This window comes from Helianthus annuus, chromosome 4 (genome assembly GCF_002127325.2).
Source record: "Helianthus annuus cultivar XRQ/B chromosome 4, HanXRQr2.0-SUNRISE, whole genome shotgun sequence".
Classification (NCBI taxonomy): domain Eukaryota; kingdom Viridiplantae; phylum Streptophyta; class Magnoliopsida; order Asterales; family Asteraceae; genus Helianthus; species Helianthus annuus.
The window spans coordinates 191555101-191575281 of record NC_035436.2 but is presented as its reverse complement, the minus strand read 5'-3'; the positions used below and the strand labels follow the sequence as shown (position 1 = coordinate 191575281).

General features: G+C 36.2%; 1 protein-coding gene across 6 annotated transcripts; it reads right to left on the bottom strand.

The window, feature by feature from the left end:
- Nucleotides 1-8054: 8054 nt before the first annotated feature.
- On the bottom strand, nt 8055-15967 carry LOC110937620. 6 transcript variants are annotated; one of them, XM_035988712.1, is made up of 8 exons: nt 15506-15884; nt 14577-14842; nt 13427-13653; nt 13216-13283; nt 11797-12961; nt 10914-11029; nt 10694-10832; nt 8055-8940 (listed from the first exon to the last, which is right to left on the bottom strand). In XM_035988712.1, the coding sequence occupies exons 3-8, from the start codon at nt 13581-13583 to the stop codon at nt 8318-8320; spliced, it is 2268 nt and encodes a 755-aa protein (XP_035844605.1). In that variant the 5' UTR covers nt 13584-13653; nt 14577-14842; nt 15506-15884; the 3' UTR covers nt 8055-8317. The 6 variants fall into 6 exon arrangements, with proteins under 6 accessions (XP_035844605.1, XP_035844606.1, XP_022035758.1 ...); XM_035988713.1 differs by having other exon boundaries at nt 11797-12958; nt 15506-15883; XM_022180066.2 differs by having other exon boundaries at nt 11797-12958; nt 14577-15967.
- Nucleotides 15968-20181: the final 4214 nt, after the last annotated feature.

Sequence of the window (20181 nt, the reverse complement as noted above, 5' to 3'; positions counted from 1 at the left end):
GCCAAAGAAGAAAAGAAAGAAGGCATTGGGTGAAAAAGAGCTTTAGCAGGAGTTCGACAAAGGAGGTAAAATGACCAGAAAGGGAACCAGCATCAAGTGTGGTAAATGTGGGAACATGGGTCACAATGTCAGGAGCTGCAAAGGACAAGGGGGTGAACACTCCACTGCTTCACAGGAATCACACACTGCCACTCAAGGTGCACCAGTTTACAATCTTTATGAGTGACGGATGGTTTTTATGGTTTGTAGTATCTGTAGTTGTTTGGTTGTTTGTCTACTTTGTTCAAGACAATGTTTGATTTCATTTCTGCACGTTTGAGTATGGTTTGTAACTTTAGACTATGTTTGTAACTTAAGATGTTTGGTTGTTTGACTATGGTTATGTTGTCAATAAGATGTTTGCCTGTTTGTATATGGATGTTTGTATATGGATGCTTTAGACTATGTTTGTTTCACATTTGTGTTCAAACAAAATTTTGGCGGAAAATGAATCGATTACATTGCAGCATTTAGTACAAATAAGTGGTCCAAAATACAACATACAACCAAACAAATCTACCCTATTTCCAGTGACAATCATCCAAACAAGACCAGTCCGAATCAGAACCATGCTCCCCTTCATATGGGTCAAAGTACCAATCATCCTCTTCATCCCAATATGTGTAATCCCATGCATGTTCCAGCACTTCAGGTTCATAATCCTTTGTCGGATCTCCGAATATCTTTTCATAATCTGTTTCTGTCTCCAAGTAAGGTCTGAGTATCTCAGAGTCTTGATCCTCAAAGTATACATAACTGTCTGGTTCTTCGGCTGCAACGACGTCTTCATCCTTAGCAATATCTTTCTCATTCTCAACTATATCTTTTTCTTTGTCAGCAATACCTACGGAATTACAAACAGGCTACCAAAACAAACATAAAGTAAGAACTTGAAAAGGACCATTGCATAAACTTGAAAACTCATAACTCAAATACAGTTAGAGTCAAAATACACAAACTAATCAAATTTCTCCACATTTAACTACTTAATCAAAAAAAGTAGAACAATCAAGACCGAAGTACATCTTCAGTTTGAACACATCGACATTCTTGTACCGAGCCAACTTGTCTTTGCACTTAGCCAACTCATCCTTATCTTTAATGCTTTGAATTAAAGCAGGCATTACCTCTCGACAAATCGGACATCCCTGTTCTTCACCAACATCAGCCCATCTGAGGAATCCACATCCTCCAACCTATTATCGGACATCATAAGCAACACGACAAAGAAACTTGAGTTTCAATAAGCATTAAACAGAAGAAACTTACACATCGAATATACAATCGACCAGGATTAGCTTTGGATTCTGATTGTTTGAACACTGTTTTCCCACCACAAGGACAGATGATGTCTGAAGCTTGAGTTTTGCCCATTGTCTCCTTGGATCGAAGCACAGAGGAAGAAGATGAAGACATGTTCAGCGAATTTGGGGGTCGATTGAAGAACACAATGAGAGCAGCGTTTAGGGCAGACAATTTAGGGCTTGAAGCTCTTAAATGAGGAAGACGTTGGGGGCACTTTGGACATTTCAACACACACTAATGGTAATATTAACGTTGACATGGTCCGGGGGTAAACTTGCGACATAACAGCAAATGTTGGGGGGTAAAATTGCAATTATATCCTTGGGGGGTAAGACTGCCAATTGCCCTAAACCCCAGAGAGTAAAATTGCAGTTTACTCTAATAAGTTATACTTGTTACCAATATTTACATAAACAATATATAATTTCCTTCAAAGTCTTGCTAAACGTCTAATATATCACGTTGCTTCATCTTAGCAGTCGGTTGTAAAATGAAACATTACTAACTTACTTAAAAGAGGTGATTCACGTGCACCTTTATGGATCCTTCATATGTATTTTTGTATGGTTTTCTTATAAACAAAATCATATATCTTTATATTATTTTAATCAAACAGGGATGTGAAACAAAGCCATGAAAATTTCTGGAAGTGTGAGTAGGAGTGTTGATTTTATTTTGTTGGATGTGAATTATTGTTTGAGATAATATATAAAGGATAATCAGTTCAGATTTCTTTTTTTTTTTTTTTTTTGAACGGTAAATAGCTAGCTTTGAGGGCTCAGACGAGAGGAAAGATTCTTTGAGATGTGCAATTGCTGACGATCTTAATCTTTTTACCTCTGTTTGTGAAGCTTTGAGGGTGTCCGGACAATGGTTATGTGGTGAGTGTATGTGCCCTCATGCTTTCAGTCGGGCATGCCACCATGAGGATAAGGTTATTCGGTTTGTGCCAGGTGAGAGAGATGAACAGGGTTTTATTGTTGGCATCACTAGACCCGGTGTTGAAAACGTTGATACCTCGTCGGAAGAGTTGGGTGTAGATATTGCTTTGCTTGACCGTGTTTTCTCTCTTCCCATCAAGACTGTTAAGAGTATCCCCCTTAGTTGTCGTATGGCATTTGCCCAAGTCTTAACTGCAGCTTTGGACAAGGTGGTTGCTATGCCTGATTCTGTTGAGGCATGGGTTCGACTTTTGATATTACCACGTTGCACCTTGCGGGTGTTCAAGCCTGTTGGTCGTCAGGACAAGAGGTCGGGCAATAGGAAGACGGGCCAGTGCCTTAGCATCCAGCGGTCATTGGCTCAGTGGGGTGATCGTGAGGGTTTTGCCACTCTTGTCCAATCGTTGTTTGATCAACCCGCAAGGGGGGTTACCGATGGAATCAAAAAGGGCACTGAGGATGATAATGAGTGTGGGGGGACCAATGTGAAACAATGTTTACGTAAGGTTGCTGATGGTCATTTCACTGCAGCGGTTAAGGTTTTATGCTCCTCGGGGGTCGCCCCTCTCAATAAGAATACTCTGGAGGCTTTAGTGGCTAAGCACCCATGTATGCCCCCTCCTTCCATGCCTGCCTCCTTGCCTTCTGAGCCTCCTCTTGTGGTGGAGTCCGATTGTGTGCTCGGGTGTATTAAATCTTTCCCCAAAGGTACGTCGTGCGGGAGAGACGGCTTAAGGGCCCAACATCTTTTAGATGCTTTTTGTGGGGAGGGGTCTGTGATTGCTGATAGCCTGCTTAGGGCTACTTCAGCTATGGTTAATTTGTGCTTGGGGGGGAGGTGCCCGAGGAGTCTGGCGGAGTTTGTTGCTTCTGCTCCTCTTACACCTCTTCTCAAACCGGATAATGGGATTAGGCCTATCGCTGTTGGGTCGATTTGGAGGAGGGTGATCTCCAAGGTGGCTATGAAAGGTGTTGGGAAGGAGATGGCCAAATACCTTGGCGATTTCCAGTTTGGGGTAGGGATTCCGTGTGGGGCAGAGGCCGTTCTTCATAGTGCGAACAGGTTCCTTAATGAGTACCACCAAGATGGGTCTCTTGCTATGCTTACTGTTGATTTTTCGAACGCTTTTAATTTGGTTGATAGGACAGCCCTACTGTACGAGGTCAGGAAAAGGTGTCCTTCTATTTCTACGTGGGTCGATTTTTTATATGGTCAACCAGCTAGATTATATGTGGGGGATGAGTATATTTGGTCTTCTACTGGCGTTCAGCAGGGGGATCCCTTGGGGCCCCTCCTTTTTGCCCTTGTTCTACACCCCCTCGTTCACCGAATAAGGGATCGCTGCAAACTTCTATTTCACGCCTGGTACCTAGATGACGGAACGCTTATTGGAGATGCCACCCAAGTGGCTAATGCTTTAGATATCATCAGAGCTGAGGGTCCTTCCTTAGGGCTTCAACTTAATATAAAGAAAACTGAAGTTTTTTGGCCAACCTGCAATGGTGTAAAGGTTCAGGAGGGCTTATTCCCTCAGGGGATTGGGAGGCCGATGCTGGGTGTGAAACTCCTGGGGGGTGCCGTTAGTCGTGATGCAGAGTTTATTAGTGGTATGGCTCTTAAAAGAGCGAACTGTGCAGTCGAGCTGATGAGGTGCCTTAAACGCCTACGGGACCCTCAGAGCGAGCTCCTCTTACTTCGTTCTTGTATGAGTGTTGCTAAATTGTTGTTTGGTCTTCGAACGTGTCAACCTTCTTTGGTCAGGGGAGCTGTCTCTGTTTTTGATGAAGGCCTCCGGGGAGCATTAGAGGATATTGTTGTTTGTGGGGGTGCCTTTTTTGGTGATCTCCAGTGGAGGTTGGCTTCTCTCCCGACCCGGTTCGGAGGCTTAGGGATTTGTACGGCCGAGGATGCCTCTTCATATGCTTTCGTGGCTTCAAGGGCCCAATCTTGGGGTTTACAAGACCACATACTCCGAGAATGTGGTGGGGATGTTTTAGACTCCGATTACAAGAGTGCGTTGGACCTTTTGCATAGTTCTCTTCCCGACCTTGATATTGGCGGTTTCTACATTAAAGACACCGCCCCTCCTAAATCCCAGAAAATTCTGGCGAATGCCTTATATGGAGAAATTGTCAAGAGGTTTGAAGAGAAGTTTGTTTTATCCCCTCGGCAAAGAGCTGTGTTTGAATGTCTACGTGCCCCACATGCTCAGGATTTTCTGTCTGTCACACCAATTGAAGGCTTGGGGCAACACATGTCGGCTGTGGAATACCGTGCTATCCTTAGATACCGACTGATGATTCCTTTGTTCCCAGTTGACGAGCCATGTCCGGTATGCCGCAAAGCGTGTTTGGATTCTTTCGGCGAGCACGCGATCCACTGTAAAGAGCTACCAGAGTTTAAATATCGGCATGATTGGGTGAGAGATGTGTTATGTGATGTTCTTAAGCGGGCCGGGATCTCTGCCAAAAAGGAGGCTCCAGTAAATTTCCTTACTGACCCCTTAGAGGGGAGGTCCACTTTACGCCCAGCGGACATCCTTGTGTTTGGATGGGAAGGGGGGAAACACGCTTGTGTAGATCTAACTGGAGTCTCCCCCCTTGTCGGACTCAAGGACAAGGGCTTTGTCGTAGGGCAAGCGGTGCTCAAGGCAGAGGCGAGCAAAGTGGCAAAACATGACAAAGCTTGCCGGGAGAATCAACATGTGTTTGTCCCGTTTGCGTTTGATACCTTTGGTGGTCTCGCTCCTGACGCTGTACGACTCTTGAATCGGGTTCAAAAAGTCGTTAATAGTAATTCTTCGTCGCTAAAGGTTTCAAACTTTGTATTTAGTAGAATTGGTTTTTCTATTCAAAAGGGGGTGGCGGCGCAACTTGTTGCCCGACTACCTGCCATTGCTTTGTAATTGCCCTTTTTCATGTGGAATGATATAAAAGAAATTTTGGTTTAAAAAAAAAAAAAAAATAGCTAGCTTAAATACATAACGGGAATGTATTCTTTATGTTTAATGGGATTTTACTAGATATTGAGTAAATTATACGTATGGTACATTTAGTAAGGTCACCTTTAGTGGGGCTTCATATCACGCCGGCAACATCGATGGCGCCCCATAGCTCCCTGCAACACTGATACTGCCGGCGCTATTGGTTGAATATTTTGTCTTCTCGCGAAATGGATACACGTTTTCGTATGGTTAACACATCACGTAACCTTTGGACTAATCCATTCGATATTTGCGATGTACCCGCGCCACAACGCGCGCGGGCATTATTGCTAGTTTGATCGTAAACTTCAAATATAACTTTTATCACATCAATTATCAGTGGCGGCTATCATGGTGTGTGGGGAGGACCTCCGCACAGGACCCGTTATTTTGAGGGACACGTGATTTGTAAAAAGATCTGATATATATGTTATTTTTTTTAAATAGTAAACACATAGCAATTCCAATATAAGCCTATTTACAAATCATTTTTTATGGTTTAGAATTTAGCCCACTTGACATTAGGTTTATTGAGCCCAATACTAATTTGATTTAAATAATAATAATAATAATAATAATAATAATAATAATAATAATAATAATAATAATAATAATAATAATAATAATAAAACATTACGGAAACATTATGGAACGGCACATTTTTTTAAGCCCGAACAAAGTATGTAAATTATCAAAAACGTCTCTGTCAATTATGATTTTTTTTTCATCAAAACTCTAAAAGCTCATAATGTGATTAAATTGAGATTTTAAATTGAATCCGAATTTAATCAATATCATTAATAATTCTTCCTCATCATCATGAAAGGTGGAATGATGGTAGTTTTTTTCTTGAGGGTGGGAAGGGCATTAGACGCACCAATCTCATTGGTGTGACTATGGTATAGTTAGATAATAATCATATAATTAAAGGTGGACTTACAATACATTGTATATAACTAATATGTTAAATTGCATTTTTCGTCCTTTATGTTTCAATGTTTCGATAGGTGCTGTCCTTTAACTTTAAAAATTACACTATAAGTCCTTTATGTTTGCAACAATTAACAGGCGGTGTCCTTTTAGCTAAACACAGTTAACTTTTTTATGTTAAAACCTCTCACGTGTAACTTTGTAAAACTCCTTAACAGCAGAGACCATAAGTGCAATACCCAAATTCTGTTGGACCGAATTTAAACCCCATCGATTCATCATCACATTATCAACTTCAACACTTCCTCCCCATTTCTCGGATCATCACACCACCTTCATCTCCATTCTCAATTTCTCATCCAAAGTAATCATCTTTCCCTTTCACACATTCCGGTAGCATAAATCAACCCTTTTAACAACTTCCCACAATTAACCTGCTCAATTGTGTTTTTTGCTCCTAAATCACTCCACTCTTCCTACCATTTATAGATCTAGTGTCCACACGATCTTATTGATTGTTGTTCATCATAAGTAAAGCTTTTTAATAGCCTGATTCTTAGTATCTATTTTACAATAATAATAATCATTTCAATAACAAACTCCTAAACACCCTTTAACTAAATTCTGTTTTTTTTTCTTTTAAATCTTTGTTATTGAATTTTGGGTGTAACAGGGGAGGAGGTTCCTTAAGTAGCTTTAGGGTTTTTTTTTTTTTTTTTTTTTTTTTTTTTTTTTTTTTTAATCTTCGTTATTGAATTGGGTGTAACCAGGGAGAAAGTTCCTCAAGTAAATTTATGTTTTTTTGTTAATCTTGATTATTGAATTGGGTGTAACCAGGGAGAAAGCTGTTACTTAAGTAAATTTAGATTTTCTTTTAAATCTTGGTTATTGAATTGGGTGTAAGAGGGGAGAAAGATGATGTGATGATGATGATGAATTGATGGGGTTTAAATTCGGTCCAACAGAATTTGGGTATTGCACATATGGTTCCTGCTGTTAAGGAGTTTTATAAAGTTACACGTGAGGGGTTTTAATATAAAAAAGTTAACTGGGTTTAGCTGAAAGGACACCGCCCGTAAATGATTGCAAACATAAAGGACATACAATGTAATTTTTAAAGTTAAAGGAAAGCGTCTGTCGAAACATTGAAACATAAAGGACGAAAAATGTAATTTAGTCTAACTAATAATTATTGTTGTTACACAATGGGCCACTAATGTCACTTACACAATGAGCCGCAAATGGATCAGGCTTCTTTGTCTTTTTAAATGTCAAACGCCCGTTTAAGAAAGTTGTAAAATGCATGACCTAATAAAATTAAGATCACATTTTACAACATCATAAAGATAAACTATGTTCAAATTTTAAATTTGAATTAAACTATATTTAGATTTAATTGCCCGGAAAGAGTTTACCGGATGGTCTACATGCAAGATTATTGATTTTTCAAAATTTTTAATAATCTCTTAAACCTTAAACATAAACTAATTCAAAATTCAAATACCCATTTGGTATGATTCGAATGCAAATACAAATACAATTTCAATCAGCTTTTAACAATCACTAGTAAAGATTGGTGACTAGTTTTCTTTTCAATTGTCTTTTATATTAGCCTAGAGGGTTGAAACATGTATGGTAAATTTGTAATTTGCTCTCAACTTTAAGATGCTTAGTATTAATTTTGTTGCCTATAATACAAGTGATCTATGCAATCATGTTTGTATTAACTTTTTGAAGTGAACTTTTATTAATATTTTGTTATACAAACTTTTTACAGGTAATTAGTTAAATCCAAGTAAAAAAAAAAAAAACTATACCACTAATCCACAAGCTAGTTGTTTTGAATAAAGCATTCTACAAGGTAATAATAACCTTTTATTTATCAAACCAATAATAATGTATCTATCAAATAAGACTCTTATTGAAGTACAAACAACATTCACCTCTGTATATGATTTTATGTAAATACTTACAAACTAACCTCCATTCATATATCTTTTTAACTATGTAAAGTAACCAAAATCACACAAAACACACCCAAACCAAACCCTAAGTTGATTGTTAATGAAGAAAAAAACATCTTCTGAAAACGCCGATTTCAAACGAACTGCGTAGTTTTCACGAGCATGATAGAGCGTTATCCGTCCCATCATCTAAAATCTCGCCATCAACAGAATCGTCGAATAAACTCAAAAAAGTATCATCGATTGTTGCTTCGAATATCAGTTTCTCAATCTCGTTGACTACTTCACGAGATTCGGATCGAAGATCCAACCACGTTTTAGACGTTTCCAAATCATTTCTCACGAGCTTGCTCAGATCGCGAGGGTAAACTTTAAAAAGACACGACTCGAGTCTTGACCATACCTCGTTTATCAGGTCCATTCCTTTAGGAACGGGCCAAACATTATGTTTGATAAACGATGATTCGGGAATGAAACGATTGCATACTTCTTCGAGAGCTTCATTGGCTGAATCGAATAGAAGCCTTTGGTCGTGTTTCGCCCGACTCGAAAACGTCTCTACTTCTTGAAATATAGATTGATCCAGGATTTGGGCCGATGAAATCCATCGGTTTTCGAATTCGGACCAATTCAGGTCAGAAGAAAGGAGCACGGCTTCAACGTATTCGAACGGTGATTCTTCGTTTTCCCCCGAGTCGGTGATTCGTATTTGTTGGTTTTCAGTACAGGAAACGGTTTCATCGAATTGGATACATAGTGGTTGAACCGCAGCTTCGACTAAAATATCAAAAGCAATAATCAGTATATCATTATTTCATACTACGACAATCCGTTTAAAGATAAAGTTGATGCGGCATGAATAACGTTGGACTAGCTTCGTTTTTTCTAATCATATTAAACAAGAAGTGAAATTTACCTTTTTGCCCATCCATTTACAATATTAACGAGTAGAAATGGTTCGGTTCGGTCTGGTGTTGGTAGAACCGTGAACCAAACATTTCCTATAAGTTCCATATCTTTTACGTCCCAAAGTGACTAGGGTTGTAACTTGTAAATGAACCAAATAAACACAACGTTTGAATTTAACTAAACAAAACATTTAAAACAAACGAATTTTCTTGTTCGTGTTCGCTCGTTAAGAAAATATGTTTATTCGTGTTCGCTAATTTAATATAAACGAACATACATTAAAAACATATAATATTTTAAATAAATGAAATATACATAATATTCATTTTCTTATATGTTTAAAAATGTAGAGATATTCGTGAACACATGCGCGAAAGGTATACTGAATGTTCATGATGTAACTAAACTAACATACAATCTTGCCCAAGTTTGTACATTTAATAAAGAGTAAAATGCACGGATATCCCTGTGGTTTGGTGAAATTTCATCTTTAGTTCCCAACTTTTCAAAATTACACTCTTAGTCCCTGTGGTTTGACAAGTTGTTCCTCGGATAGTCCCCAAAGTGGATGGAGGTTAGTTTTTCTGGTTAAGTGGGTGTGAAATGACAAGGACTATCCGAATAACAACTTGTCAAACCACAGGGACTATCCGAGTAACAACTTGTCAAACCACCGGGACTATCCGAGTAACCTTCATCCGCTTTAGGGACTATTCGAGTAACAACTTGTCAAACCGCAGGGACTAAGAGTGTAATTCTGAAAAGTTGAGGACTAAAGGTGAAATTTCACCAAACCACAGGGACTATCCGTGCATTTTACTCTTTAATAAAAAATAGAACACAAACGAACTTCCCACAAAACGATTCATGAATGGTTGGCTGAATATTCGGTTCGTTTACAACCATTTGTCTTATTTAAACATAGATAAATTAGGTCCCTAACTTTTTATCGATCATTTGCCTTATTGAATTCATATTAACCTTGTGTAATATGTGAAACAAAAAATACACACACAAAAAGAAATGTACTTTCAGTCAATTTCGATTTTAGGAAATGTGTCTTTAAATTACAAGTTCAAAATCAAATAAACGACCGGGATACCTGTATAACTTCTAACCATGTATACCGTCCCTTATTTGATTATAAACTTATAGCACACGCCCTCCAAACTCGATTTTGAAAGCGTGTTCCCTAAAATTGAATTATATTTCTTTACGTGCAGGTTAATAAAATCCCGATGTTTTTTTTTTTTTTTTGAAAAAATTTACACATGTTATATACATGTTTTTAAGGGTTTTGGGCAAAAAAAATCAAAAAAACGCCGAGTAGATATTTTTAAAAAAAATAAACAAGTTTTGGTGTAACACATGTTACATTCATCTGACATATTTGTAACATGTGTTACACCAAAACTTGTTTATTTTTTTAAAAAATATATACTCGGCGCTTTTTTGATTTTTTTTGCCCAAAACCCTTAAAAACATGTATATAACATGTGTAAATTTTTTCAAAAAAAAAACATCGGGAGCTTTGAGTTTCCCGGCTTTTCTAAATTAAAATGGGTTTTCTATAGATACTTACATTATATATATATATATATATATATAAAAGCTTACGTACCAGGTAGGGAGACACTTCTTGCTGGGCTAATATCATCATCTGAAAACAACGGCTCGAGAACAGATACAGGACTAGGCTTCGCGGGACTGATCTTGTGTTCTTCAGTCTTGCTAGCAACTGTAGTCTCTTCATGTAAATCCTGCAAATCAATATATTTAAAATTTCATTTTTTAGAATTTTATACATTTAAAATCGACAAAGTTTTACAGTTAATCATTACCGGTTCCAAGCTATCAGAAGGTTGATCTTCATTTGGAGTGTCGTGTGGTTCACAAGCTTCTGTTTGTTCTTTGTGTTCTTCATCACATGACGGTGACTTTACCACCTCTTGAACACCTGTATATATTGTAAAAAATATGTAAGCGAACACCCCTAAGAATTCTAATAAGTCGTTTATAGGGCTGCAAACGAACACGAACAAGACCTTGTTTATGTTCGTTTATTAAGAAATATGTGTTCACAAACTGTTCATGAACACTTTTTTTTTTTGAACGGCATTCATGAACACTTACCGAAGGAGATTTTATGTTCGTGTTCGTTTGTTAAGGAAATGAACTTGTTCGTGTTCGTGTTCGTGTTCATTTGTGTTTGTTTGTTAATTTTAGGCAATAGGGCACAAACTAATGTTCATGAACACAAATAGAAACAACGAACACAAACAAGCGTTCATGAGCAGAATATATAATATAATACAATGACACTTATTATATATTAAAGTGGTTTTTTTTATATATAAAAACCTGCGATTTTTATAAAAAAAATTGGAAAAAAAAATTTTTGGTGTGCTTTTTAGGCTTTTTTTAGTTAGTTTTCGAGTTTTCACAATAAAAGTGGTTTTCATTTGAACCATCCCCTTTTGAAGTATTTAAATAAAATATAAAAACTAAAACCACTAATGAACTATCGAACACGACCTCTGTTCATGTTTGTTCATTGAACTAAATGAACGAAATTTCTTGTTCGTGTCCGTTTGTTTAATAAACAAACGAACACAAACAAACTTCTCGCCGAACAGTTCACGAATTGTTCGCTAAACATTTGGTTTCTTTGCAGCCCTAGTCATTTACCAAAAAAGTCAAACAATATTCGGAGTTAAAGAGTACCTTCACAAGTCATATTATCGGAAACTACAGCTTTCTTTTCGGAGTTGTCAATATTCGTGAACAGTTGACTTTTGTTGACCATAGAAAGATCCTCACAAGACAAATGTCGTGTTCGCACTCGAGGACTTGTAATCGGAGAAAACGAGTTGTACTCTCGAAGCGATAAAATCCTCCCGAGGCTTTTCGGAAGGCTTTTCATCATTGTTTCAGCATCTTCATCGCCACTTGTGAGCATTTCAGATAAATGTTTTTTAGCCTCAACGTAAATGTTCGATATCCGGTCATTTGTGTTGTCGTTTTCCATTTCTGAATCCCGGAATTTTGAAAATCTGTCTGACGTTCTAATCCCGTTAGTGACTCTCGCAAATCGTTCCGTATAGAAATGATCTCTGTTCGGTGAACTCCATCCACCGTCAAAACCCGTTTTTCCGGTGGGTCCCGGTAATTGCCGATCCTTTCCCATCGCGTGTTTTAACCGTCTTTTTAGTTCCATGAATGAAAAGGGGGAACCATTTCCTTCACTATGCGTATCATTCTCTACCGGAACTTCAGAAGACTCGGACTTCAAAATCACTATTTTGCCCGTTTCATTCAACGGTATACTTTCTTGCGACTTACTCCTTCTTCTAAAGAACTTTCGGTGTTTACGGGCCGCCACAGGTTGTTCCTCTGGTCCTTGATCTGTTGACTTTGACTTTTGGTCTTCCTTTAGCAAAATCGAGTTTTGGTCTTGAAGTATTTTCAAAAACATGTCTTTGTTTGAACTCAACATCTGAAACATCTCTTTCGAATGTTGATTTTTCTTGTGGTCTCCGTTTGCTGATTTCTCGTTCAGTAACGCCTCAACGGCTAGAAAAAGCTTTTCTTCTTTTTCACCTGTATCGAGAATACCGTGCGGTTCGTTTCTTTTTTTATAAATCACCAAGATTTCTTTCACTAGAGCTTCAAGATCGTGATACTGTGACGTTTTTTGAGCTGAAACTTGATGATTGATCGAAATTTCGTCATTAAAAGACTTCTTTAATGTTTTAGATTTATTCTTTTGTTCATTATCTTTCCTTACGGGCTTTGGATCCTTGTCGATAAACAACTCTTCTTCGATAAGTTCCTTTACCCTCGTGCTCATGAGCTCAGATGTTGGTTTTTTTATTGTTTCGCCACCCTGCTTCATTCAAGAAAACCATTTGTCATTTTCCGTTATGTTTTGCGGGTCCCATCCTTCTTAGGATCATGACGGTGGGACCCACAGTCATGCCATTGCCTTGTAACACAACATCCTTGAAATTGAATGTTAGTTCAGCCAAAAAAAAAAAAAAAAAAAAAAAAAAAAAAAAAAAAAAAAAAAACAAATCAATTTTTACAGAGATCTCAGAACTGAAAATTGTTGCAATTTTGCTATAAAAATCGGCATCAAATTACCTCAACGCTTGGATGCATCTCTTGAGAATACGTGGGCAAATTCGCTTCTGAAGTAGGGTGTGAAGAACCTGAAAAAATAAGAGAAATTACAAGTTGAATTATTTGGTCAAATTATTTTTTAACCTATAAATGGGTTAAATCACCAACCCTAAGAAAAGCATAGGCAAACAACATACTAAATTAGTTTCAGTTGTAAACAAAAAAGTTTTACCTTGAGCGTTATTGTCGGGGAATCTTCTACGATCTGAAAGCAGCCTTCTTGGGGTCCGAGCATGTCGAAAGTCAAACATACTAATTATTCCCCACATACAACCTGATTGGTGGTCTTTCTTTTGTCGAGCGGGACGTTGTTTTGATCTTTTTGCCATAATGAAATGCAGATTTTCTAAACAAATCCCGTGATTTTTTAATCTTTTTTAAAGGACAAAGATAACAAGCCTGATAAGAAACAAAATCCAAGGAATTATAAGCTCAAAGAACGTGTAAACCCAAGTTTAATGGAACGTTCGGATGTGCAAAAATGATTATTTTTTTATTCTTTTAGTGCCATAATAATCAGTGAAGCAGAAAACGAATTGCTACACGAAAACTGAATATTTATTATACATGTAAGATTACCAAATTATTCCTAACTTTAATCAACTAATTAAGCGATTTTCATTTATCACTTCGAGAACGTACATCTAAACATACCCAAAACAATCAATGTATTTGCAATAAGGAAGAATAAAAAGACCGAGGGTTGACAAAAGGTAAAGAACACTAAAATTAAGCCAAATAACAGTGGAAAATATTGATTACAGCTATGACGGGTGAACAATGTATTTGACACTTTGTTTTTTAGTGAGTGGCATTTCTAACCATTGTGTTTGGCTTCTAATTACCTATTAACGATTTGTAAAAACCGCACTGGTTACCATGTTACTTGCGGTTTTACTAGTTATTTATCAGAAAAACATAGTTCCGTTAAGGTACAGAATACTCGGCTGCATTTTTAGTAAAATTTAATGACTACCAGAAGTCGTAATCTTTACAAGCAAAATGATTCTCAATAAATTCTGAAAATATAAATACAAAAAAAATACAATGTAAATGGCCTTTTTTTCAAATTGTGATATGTTTCGGTGTCTCATTGCATTGTAACAATGATTTATATGCAACAAATAAATTCTGAAAAAATATAAATACAAAAAAAATACAATGTAAATGGCCCTTTTTTCAAATTGTGATATGTTTCTGTGTCTCATTGCATTGTAACAATGATTTATATGCAACAAAAAACGAAGTACAAATGTTCGAAAGTCAATTAATCATCTACGAAACGAAAGATCATGATGAAAAACAGAGAGGTGAAGAAGTACCTCAAATTCAGAACCTTTTGATGATACAACAAGAACAAAACAAGCTTTTCTCCAGACAAGATCACGGAGATCGGACCTCGAATTCTTAGATTTGGTGAAGGAATCAAAACTTCTCTTTTCCGTTTATCTCTCTTATCACTCAATGTTGGTTAGTATTTTGTGGTGGACCAAGCAATCATCCCTTTTGTGATATATAAACCACAAAAGTCAAATCTTCAACCCCAAGAAAGCCCCTTATTTGAAGATCTTTGACAAAACTAAAAGATCTTGACAAAGATCAGACATTCAATATCTAATCGGAACTTAATTCGATGTGGATACCTCAAATTTTCTAACAAATAAACCACTCAGATGAAATTATTGCGACGGAAACGTCGAAAATTCAAAGCTATGATTCAAAGCAACTTTTGGTAAGAAAAAATTGGAAAATTTATGAAAAGCCTAACTTCAGTTTGTCAAAAAGAAAGACCCCAGATGGATTAAACACTAAAGTCTAAACCACTTATTTTATTAAGTGAAAAATTAGGTGTAAAGGTTTGGCAACCATTAGAGACTATAGAACGTGAGACACAAAGGCGGTGGTTGCAATGAAGAAGAGGAAATTGACACATACGTTTTGCATTGATGTTGTGGGGCCATCAATTCATCATACACACAACAAGAATCCTTAAAAGCTTGAAGCTTTTAAAGATCTTGATGAAGAATACACACAATCAGACCTAAATTCAATCTGGGCTTCTCAAATTTCTCAAAAATGAGATCACCCAGATCGATCTTTATGCAAATTGTGTATCATCTAATCAATTACACTCGATAAATGTCAAAAAGATTGAAGCTTTATGCTTCAATACAACTTAACAAAACAAGAAACAGAGAAAATATAAACAAAAATACATATATATGAAGTAAAGGAAGAATCTTGAACTGACCCACTTATTTGATTTCAAGATTTAGGGTTTCTGTGGGTGTGGCAGCCATTGATGACCGTTAAAAAGTGAGAGAAAGTGGTGAAGAAGAGGAAAGTTTGGATCTTTTTAAAGATGGTGGTGGGTGGGAAGAAAAAAAAGGCATCTGGGAATGAGAAATTGGGATTTGGAAGAGGAAAGTTAGCATCTATGATGATTGTGGTGGGGCCATAGGAATAGATTCATCACACACACACAACACACAAACACACAGATGACAAAATCATGAAAGGGAAAGAGAAAGCTTTGAAGAAAGTTTGTGTGGTTTTTTTTTTATTTTTGCAGATGTTGGATGGATGATGATGATGATGAATGTCACCACCCTCCACAAGGGAGGAGACATTGTTGGTATGCACACCTCTTTTTGGATGGGAAGGAGACAGAACTTGTTCTTAGCTGTTTTTAATTTTGTTTACTTTCTTTTATAAAAAATATAATCTTGATTTTGTAAGTATTTAAATAGTGGTTAGATAAGTATCTAAGTTGTTTTTTCAATCCGCGCGTTGCGTCGGAAATCCTTGCGTTGCGCTGTGGGTGGGTATTAGTTCGTTTAACTTCAGTACTGACACTTGTTATAGCAACCAATAGAGAAAAAAAAACTAAAAAAGATCATGATATGACCAAAAATATACCAACACAACGGAAATTTGATCGGTATTGGTTTGTTTTGTTACGTCACCTACACTCGTTACAACAACCCATAAAGAAAAATCTTGATATGACCGAAAAATACTGACACATGATTTACATGGATAAAAAAACGTAAGTTATATAAGATATATAAAAAACAAATAATACATATAAAAAACCACTAAACAACACATATAAAAAAGCCTTTAAAATAAATAGTTAATGTTCATTTAGTTTTAGTGTTCATTTAGTTGTTCTATTAATATTATATAATATAATATAATGAAACACAACTATTAGTCAAAACTAACGTGATTAGTATGTTATATAATAACAACATTCATAATGTGTGGATTTGTACTCGTCCGAATTCACATGACAAAGTTCATAGACTTTGGTGGAGTTTGTTTCTACAGGTAAAATGTCTGCGGTCTACGGATCACATCTGTAGAAAAAGAGGTTGACCAAACCTCTGCAGTATGCAAAAAAGAAGTTTGTTTGTTTTTTAACGTATGTAGAACTTCTAAAATAAAATGGTGGTGCTAGATGGTGAACGTAGACTGTGGGTGGTGGTGGTGGTGGTAGACGGTGGTGGTGTTTAACCCAGTGACGGAACTAGAAGAAATATTCAGGGGTATCCCAAATTTTTTTACGATACATTTATAGAATATAATTTTTTTTACCTGCATTACGGGGCGGGGCCGATCCTGAAAATTCAAGTGCCCTGGGTGAGCCAAAAAAAGGCCCTTAGACCACCCGTAGTGGGGCGGTATTTTTAAAAAAAAAATTGAAAAAAAACGCCCCAAAACGCCCCCCACCCCATTACGCTAGGCGTTATCGGGCGTTGTTTTTCAAAAAAAAAAAAATGCATGTAAGTGTTATAATTAAAACGCTGAAGTTGTTGGGGGGATTTTGCATGTGGCCAAAGGGATTTCTCCAATGTTTGACTAGCCACTCTTTGCTTTATATATTTTTTTATTTTTTATTTTTTAATGATTGGAAGGGGCATTATTAGGTATTATTCTCACTACACTACTTTCGCAATAACGCCCCATGCTGACTAGGATAACACGTGTCGAATAATGCCCCATGGTGGGGGCATTATTTTTCTCTACCACTACGCATGGTCTTAGGCCTTACCGAATTAAATTTTATAAACTAGTTTTTTTTTTAAGTTATTAGTATTTAGGTTAACGAATCAATATTGAGCATATCACAATTGGGCTAGGCTTTATGAATTAATATTGGCAATAAATTTTTAGATATTCGATTGGGCTAGGTTTATTTTTAATTTTTAGATCGAAATTAAACAATTCAAGAACTCAGGAAGAAAAGAAATAAAGAATACTCACAATCACAATTAGCACAACAATCTAATACACTATTGGGTTATTATTTGGTTATTTGGGCTAATTACTATTGGGCTATCATTTGTTTTTTTTGGGCTAATATAATCAGTATTATTTGGGCTTGATTTCAGTTTGTAAATTTCTTTTTCAGGGGTGTCCTAGTACTTGTTGAGAGGTGTCCTTAGTATAAAAATCGAAAAAAAATAAAATTTTACACTACCGGAAAAAAGTTGAGCCGCAGCCCGTGCTACGCCCCAACCTACATTAGGTCCGCCCCTGGTTTAACCCTTTGCAAACCTTAAAAAATCTTAAAAGTGGTTGAGCAAGTGTGCACCAAGAAGAATCTGCGCAGACGTTTTGTAATTAAACGTCTTTGGAAAAACAAACAGTCTGCAGATGACAATGTCTGTGTGTGGTTTGCGTGGCGCAGACAGAATAGCCTGTACATATCTATTTAGAAAAACAAACACAACCTTTGTGTACATTGTGGCTCAAGTTTGCAAGCCAAGTTTGTAGGTTCGTCCGAATTCATGGAGTTGTTCCAGACAAGGTAGGTGGGACCATGCGCACACGCATACATATATAGATGTAATATTTTTAGTGAGGTTTCTGAAAGTTTGTACACTGTGGAAAAAGCGAATTATTTAAAAAAAATTGAAAATTTGTTGTGACGTGAGGTGGCAATTTGTAGAGGTTTGTGGAACACATATAAATGTGATTTTGAATTGTAAAAATTTAATCTTACCATGAAACTTCGTATTTCTTGGGATGTAATTGGATTTTCATGAATCTTTCACTTATATTCAATGTTGATTATTAATTATTATACTATATAATCAAATCAAGATACAAATACCATTGTGGGTGAATATCTATAGTTTTTATTAACCATTAGCTATAATTTTTTTTTCTAAACCAAGAATGTTTCATACTTTCACCGTTGAAATATATGTAGATGTAGATGTAGATTGATTCTAAAACCATTAGCTGTAAATTGTTCTAAACCAAGAATGTTTCATACCTCCACCATTGAAATATATTGCACTAAATTTGTAGATGTAGATTGATCCTAAAAACGACCCTTGCAATTAAAACCAATCAAGAAGTGAAATAATGTCACAAAAGGCCACCTACACCCATGGATAAGAAGTGTATGTGTGGCTAACAAGCCACGAACATTGCAACGCGTGATTGGGTCCGTGAGTATATTTGGACGAATGAGAAGCAACATTCGTGGAAATTGGCGACAGAGAGAGGGGGCGAGCCCATTTCATTATTTTTCTTTTTCCATTTTCTTCCTTTTAAAAAAATAAATAAAATGTGATCAGTTGTTTTTATAATTTGTAAAAGCTTTGTATATGTATTTATAAGAATTTTTAATTTTTTGAGAGTTTGTAAGCTTTTAAGAAACATCAAGCTTTAATGAACATTATAAAGATGTTGATAATTTTTTCAAATGGTTGCAACGGTTATTGATCTATAAACATAATTTATTATATCTATTTGTATTATACACATAATTTATTATTATATCTATTTGTATAATTGTATGATATTAAAAACAAGTGAGTTTATTGTGAAGGTATTGCAGATTATGCACATTTTTAGGTGAAAAATGCCCTGTCATTGTAAATGGTCTTTCATTGAAGTTAAACATTTCTTGCCTAAAATCAAATTTCGATCGAAAAGGATATGCAAATTGGCAAATGGAGACCGGTTTGCCAAGCTAGAAAATTTTATGATTCAATGTAAGATTTGAGTTTAAATAAACTGGGTCTATCAATTCAATCGACGGAATATCTTAAAACCGGTCTAGTGTAAGCAAAACCAACCAAATTTAACTTTTCATATACCTTTAATTTTTTTAACATGCTATTATTTATGTCTAATATTCATAAATCAACTATTTTTTATATTATAACTAGGGGAACACCCGTGCGATGCACGACATGCATAATAGTTATTGTTTTTTCCTGGAACGACGACTGATATAGATAGTGCGTGACACGGTACGAAAGTGCGAATATAGTATAGATTTTTAAAACAAAAACCGGTTTTTTTTAAAGTTAGCCGTTTGACCATGGTTATTTTGACCAAAGTCCACTCCTCGTTCGGCGCTTTGTGGTAGCACTACCAGTCAAAAAAAGGCCCAAAACGCCCGAGGGTACAGTGTTCCACCGCGTTTTTAAGACGCTTTGAGAGAGGTTTGCGCCCCACCACATGTGGTCTCACAAAACTTCAATTCTATGGACGTGTGGCTTCTCTACCCTCTTCAAAAGACGTCACAGTTTTCAAATTTTTTTATTTTTATTTTTTCTTTTTCATTGTTTTAGATGGTGTAAAATAGATGTTAAATATATATATTATACTACATACACATATACATATAAATTCAGTTTTGACATCTAAAAGTCAAATTGCAGGTTTTGTTCCCTTTTATAGATAAAAAAGCAGTTTATTATTTATTACTAAAATGTTGTATTAACTTTATTCTGCAACATATTCTTTATAAACTATGCTTACCTTGACATAACCTAATAGCTATATTTCCTTATTAGAAGTCTCTTATAATTAAAAATTAGTACATATTATTACCTTGCCGGTGAACACATTTACTCTATGTTTAGGGAACAATTTGATTAGGTTGCTGATATTGAATTG

Bases quoted from the DNA above. Each gene is read 5' to 3' on its own strand.
- LOC110937620 (XM_022180064.2), bottom strand. From the start codon at position 13,583: ATGGCAAAAAGATCAAAACAACGTCCCGCTCGACAAAAGAAAGACCAC. The intron at 13,284-13,426 runs GTAAAACTTTTT...TTATTTTTTCAG, and splicing joins CCCCGACAATAACGCTCAAG to GTTCTTCACACCCTACTTCA. The intron at 12,962-13,215 runs GTAATTTGATGC...TCTTGAATGAAG, and splicing joins AGATGCATCCAAGCGTTGAG to CAGGGTGGCGAAACAATAAA.